This window comes from Vanellus vanellus (assembly GCF_965231255.1).
Source record: "Vanellus vanellus genome assembly, chromosome: 11".
Classification (NCBI taxonomy): domain Eukaryota; kingdom Metazoa; phylum Chordata; class Aves; order Charadriiformes; family Charadriidae; genus Vanellus; species Vanellus vanellus.
The window spans coordinates 527,396-533,206 of record NC_138916.1 but is presented as its reverse complement, the minus strand read 5'-3'; the positions used below and the strand labels follow the sequence as shown (position 1 = coordinate 533,206).

At 48.8% G+C, this 5,811-nt stretch overlaps 1 protein-coding gene across 1 annotated transcript; it reads left to right on the top strand.

The window, feature by feature from the left end:
* Positions 1-3,082: 3,082 nt before the first annotated feature.
* On the top strand, positions 3,083-5,468 carry LOC309676372 (E3 ubiquitin-protein ligase RBBP6-like; the record flags this gene model as incomplete). The annotated part of the gene is made up of 3 exons (XM_082488911.1): positions 3,083-3,308; positions 4,659-4,758; positions 5,336-5,468. Exons 1-3 carry the CDS (start codon positions 3,143-3,145, stop codon positions 5,466-5,468), a joined length of 399 nt encoding a protein of 132 aa, XP_082345037.1. The 5' UTR covers positions 3,083-3,142.
* Between the last annotated feature and the right edge of the window lie 343 nt (positions 5,469-5,811).

Below are 5,811 nucleotides of genomic sequence, written 5' to 3'. Positions count from 1 at the left end.
TGTTCTTGAGGCAGTCCGATTCGAGTTATGGTTTCAGGGAGAGTCGATCTTGAACGGTCATTTCCTGGGAGCTCAGCGCGATAAAAGCAGTAAAGCGTCTTCTGGTCCAGCCCTGGGGGCAATTCTCGGTCTTGGAGGATAACTTTCAGACTGGGGAGAGGGATATTTTCATGAAGATTCTGCAACTGGCCCATGCCATCCGAGGAGAGAGGCCAGGACACAAAGTATAGGATGACAAGAGTGATTCTCTGTTCATGTGTATGAGGTGTCCCAGTCAAATTGGGGTACCCTGAATGCAGTTTTACACATGGTTCTTATGCCTTTCCAGCGTTCAGGTAAATGCGATTTGACTGATTGCTACCTAACACGCACACATATACTGCTGTTTTGTGAAGCAACTCTGCTTGTGTGGAATCCTCATCCACTTGCGTCATTCCTGATCTAGATGTCACAGTATCACAGTATGCTAGGGATTGGAAGGGACCTCAAAAGATCACCTAGTCCAATCCCCCAGTCCCTGCAGTGGGTCTTGCTGCAGTTCCTTCTCTCTGATGCCAGATCAGGGGAGGGTTTCACAGGGGTGTCGGAGGGGCTGGGAGGCTGGCGTCATCTGCGTAGTCCCGGAGCATCCTTTCTTCTTCAGGGTGGGGGCTGTCCTTCTCCTGCCTGCAATGAGCTGGGTCCTTTAGTCATGCCGACTGAACCGTGGCTGTGCAGGTTCCAATGTAAACTCTGTATCTTGTTTCTCTCGCGTTTGATTTTCTGGTCTGGATCTACATAAAAACCCCAGCAGCTCTTACTCAAGTACCGACATACTCTGTCATGTACTTCTAAATGTCGCTGTAGAGCTAATCGATTCGTTATTACCATTTTTGATAAAAATTTGATTTCTTCCTGTAAGGGTGTAATAGTGCTTGTGCTTTGATGAATGGCTTTTTCTGATTCTCTTGACACATTTGCAGTAGCTCTTTCTGGTTTTGCAACCCCTAGCTGTGGGATAAAAGCTGTGACGGGCAGGTGGAACTCGGTGCCATGTTCAGTCAGGGTAATTAGGAGCTACAGAGACAGAAGAGATCCTGGTTTTAACCTGTGTGGATGCTCTTAATGCAATCAGAATACCCGTTTCAGCTCAGGTTGAGGGTAAATCCTCGAACGCCCTTTCTCCACCTATCTAATGTTGCCCTGGTAGTTGTGTCAACGGGTAGTATAATGTGCACATAAGTCTGAATTGTGTAAATGATTTCCCGTCAAGGGGTAGCATGTGCCGGATTTGGTTGTTTAGGTAAACCAGTAAGGTTGGGACCCAGAGGAGATGACTGAGAGCAATCGGGATCCTGCAAGCCCATAGTGGCAACCAAACTTTTAACTTGATCTTCAGCACGATTATTGATTCCTGCAGAATACCCATTTAATCTGTCTGCAAAGAGCCACATGGTCTCAGAGCCTGCAGGGTATGATAAACTCCATCTAGGAAGAAAACCACAGCGTGATGGCTTGTTACAAGAGGTTTGATGTAAGGGCTTCTGGAGAATCTCTCTTTCACGGTCAGTGGATGGGGTATAGAGTAAGGTTTTGGAGTAATCTGTAAAGGAAATGGGGATGAAACCAGAATTACAAAAGTGGTGCCTGGGAGAAGCGTACCAGTGCTTCTGGGTAAAAGTGTTAGCAAGGTCTTGCAGCCTGTCCCAGTGATGGTGGGGGATGGTGAATTGTGTGACAGCAAAGACATGAGGGGTAGTGATAATTTGGTAGCTACAGTAGTGTCTGAGTATGATCAGGTGCAAATTAGGGCTTGTCCCCCCAAGAAAGTGGCAGGACAATTAGCCCAGCTGAAGTGCATCTATGCTAATGCACGCAGCATGGGAAATAAACAGGAGGAGCTGGAGGCCATTGTACAGCAAGGAAACTATGATATAGTTGCCATCACAGAAACATGGTGGGAGGACATACACAAGTGGAGTGCTGTAATTGATGGCTACCAACTCTTCAAAAAGGATAGGCAAGGAAGGAGAGCAAAAATAACTCGCCCTCGGATAGAGAGGACAGCACTGAAATCAAAAGGGTTTCCTTCCTCCGAAAAGCCAAAAGGCATTTAAAGACCTAAACCCAGCAGTCGTGGCAAGTCCCTCGTTAGCCCTGCCAGACCACAGCAAGCTTTTCATATTGTATTTACATGAACAGAAAGGAGTAGCCACTTGGCCCAGAAGTGTCTGCAAGCCGCAGCATCTCAGTCAGCAGAGCCAGACCGCATCATTCCGGGCAGGATTTCATGCGCTAGGGCTGTTGCAGCAGCAGCTGCAGTGACGGAGAGAGCAAGACATGTCGTCCTGGGGCACCTCCGAACGCTCACGGTTCACTCCTGACTCCTTCGTCCTCCTCCGCAGAGTTGAAGCAAGTGTGGGTGCGCCACGGTTGGGAAGTGCATTGGTTTACGGCGATGAGCGTAGGTGGCCATTGGCCTCTTTGGCTGAACTCTCCGTCCCTGCCCCAAGGTGCACTCAGCGTCCCCGAGATGTCCCCTGCCTTGGCTGGCCCTGCGGCGTGGGCAGCCGGGCGCCCCAGGGCAAAGCCCGCTGCATCTGCCCCGGGCTGTGTGGCCTTGGCTGGCTGCGGAGAGGAGGGGAGAGCGGGGGTGACAGCCTTGGGGGTGACAGCCCGGGGGGTGACAGGAGGGCCAGCAGGCAGTGAGAGGCATGGGGGGTGGCAGGGTGGGCCCAGGGCTGTTGGGAGAGCCAGCACTGGCCCAGGGGCTGCCGGGAGGTGACGCCGGGTGGTGAAGGCCCCTGGGGGACAGCAGGGACCCCAGAGACTCGGGGGGCACCAGGAGAGCGGGCGGGGACAGGCCCGGGGGACAGCAGGGGCAGCAGTGGCCTGGGGCGGCAACGGGCCTTTGGTCACAATGCGTGTGAGGCGTGGGGGGGCGGCGTGCGGTGTCCCCGTGCCCATAGCGACCGGTCAGGCCTGGCAGTGCAGCTTGCCAGAGAGGGAGCAGAGGCTGCGCTGGGCTCAGCCCGCACCACCTTCCCCGGGCCCTGGGTGGGCCCTTCCCCACGCCGCCGCAGGCCCCAGCCCGGAACAGGGGCCGCCACAGCCTCTGCCACAGGAGACGCCGTTGTGGAGCAGGCACTGCCCGCCTCTGGCAATGTCCTGCATCCACTACAAGTTTGCCTCCAGGCTGCGCCATGACAGGGTGATCTTCCAGGGCCGAGACATCTCCCTGAGAGACCTCAGGCGCCAGATCATGGGCCGCGAGAAGCTGAAGGCGGCCCACTGCGACCTGAGGATCAGCAATGCCCAGACGGAAGAAGGTGCGTGGGGGGGGCAGGCGCGGGGAAATATGGGAGGATATCTTCTGATAAAACACTTGCCAGATTTCTATGAAAGCCGGTGGAGAAATGTGAAAGTGATAGTAGAACAGATGGCTCATTTGAAGAAAAAAAGTTGTTTGGGTGACTTAATTTTGTCTTCAGCTTGTTTTAATGCACTGCATCGGGAACCTGTTTTTTCGGCTGTTGCAGAAACTGCTCAACAGCAACATTTTGGATCCAGAGTGTATCTGTGAGTTGCAATCTATGCAGACCCTTGAAAGCCATCTTGCACAGGAGTGTTCTCCGTATCTGAATTATACTCTGGGATTTCTTTTTAATAGAACTTCTTTTCTACACCAAAGACATTGTCATTCAGATGCTACTGAGCATCATTTCATCGTTCATTTCTAACCAGATTTTTTGGGGTTTTGCTTCTGCAAAAGACTAACGTGGTGTAAGACAAGGCAAAGCATGGAGAGCTTCTAGCACGTGCTGGTTTTGAAAGGCATTTCCAGGCTGCTTTCATCAGTAATTTCGTTCAAGTCTGTCTGCTCTGCAAAAAATGAATCGAAAGAATTCACGTCCCTGTGGTTAATTCAAACTGGATGATCAGCTTAAGAAGGGAGATACCACTTTCGTTGGAGCCAATTCTGCCCTACTTGTGAAAGCAAGACCGAAATCCCCCCAAATTTCTGCGGTCCACGTTCTAGCACTGCCAGCTTTGTTCCTGTTTAAACGTAACAGAAACAGAAACCGAGCAGTTTGGTCAGTTTGGTTGTTGATGCTCCAAGAAATAGAGCGAGATGGCGGGCTCTCTTCTGTGTTCTGTCAGTCTTGAGCACCGGTGGTTTTAGGTGAATCGTTTTTAGGTAACAGCTATGAAAGCCACGGCGCAGAGCTTCCATGCTTTAGCCAAGGGCCTGTTTTGCTGCAGGGCGAGCGTGTCAGACCTTAGTATCTGCTTTATGCAGGTGAGACTGCTGTGGTTTGTTTTTCTCGAAAGATCTCTTGGCATTGTAGCCTCAACAGAAGCAAATGCAGCTTAAGCTAGATGCGGAAAGAACCTCATGCCTTAGCAGACTCTCTTTTTGTCACCTTTGAGATAACTTTGCTGTTGGCATTTAAACTATATAAAAAAATGATGATTTCGCTGCTTGTCTTCGATTAGGAAACCTGAAGGTCTCTTGAAACGTACCGTTAGAGTGTTGAGATGGTAACAGCGCAATGTCACACGCAAAGTTTTGCTTTCATAGCTGTAAAAGGATTCTCTGAAGTGCGATGTAACTACACAGTAAGAGACCTTCTTACAAGTTGACTGATGTTTTTTTTCTGCATTCATGTTGTTTTCAGAATACACAGACGACAATGCCCTGATTCCTAAGAATTCATCAGTAATTGTCAGAAGAATCCCCCCTGGAGGAGTTAAAGCTACCAGCAAAACATCAGTTCTGTAAGTATCCATAAAGCATTGTGTTCTTTGTTAGGGGTTTCAGTGTGTTGACGTTTTTTAAGGCTGTTACTTTACAGAGACACTCACATTGTCTCTCTCGTGTTACAGCTGCTCTTAATTTTTGTTGTCACGGGGTAGATTTTAATGTGCCTGTCCCAAAGCAGGCTGACATTTTGAGGCCTGCTGGGGTTAGCAGGCAGGTTAGCTTTCTGTTCCTTCACAGCAACACCGCTCTACAGACTGTGCGGTTGACATTTTTGTTATTTCTTTGTCAGAGAACTGATTTTTTTGATACTTACGCAGCAGAGACAAAAGATCTCAGGACTTCCTCTTGCACTGCTGTGTTCTACATCTGTCAGTCTTAGAGTATTTGTGACCAAGGAGAAATGTGATTTTGAGGGTTCTTTTCAGTACCAAGAGAGAAGAGCTTACGTATACGGAGGAACTTCCACATTCACTAGATGATCAGAACATAAAGTTTTGATGTTCAGGTTTTATAATCTCTTTGCACGGCTTTATGTTGGGTACAAGTGCTTTATTTTAAGTTCTGACCACCTTCCTTTCTTTCTTCTTCTAGAAGTCGAACTGAGCCAGGGAGTGGAACATCAAAAGCAGTATGTAAAAACACAATCATCTCACACTTTCTTCTGCACACTGCACTTAATCCTAAACAATGGAGCCTTGTATTAATTTTGCAAACAGTAACTTGACCTGTTTTCCAGTAAAACGTAGTATATGTTGCAAATGCAATGTATTTAATTCAGCCTAGTAAAAAGTGAGGAATGCCATCCTTTGCACAGTTCTCGTGTGAATATTGGTATTTGTGCCTAGCCATGCATTGTATTTCACAGCGACTATGCTGGACTATTTCCCGTATGACTTTGTGTTGTACAGATGATGTAGGACCGTTTTTAGATCATGCAGGTTCAAGGCTTGCACAGGTGAACTCGGTGCCATGTTCTACATCTGTCTGTCTGGAGCTAGTAATACGTACGTTTGTATGGGTTCTTGGGTGCTTTTTGTTTCCTGCGGTAAAAGTCATGCTATCCTGTA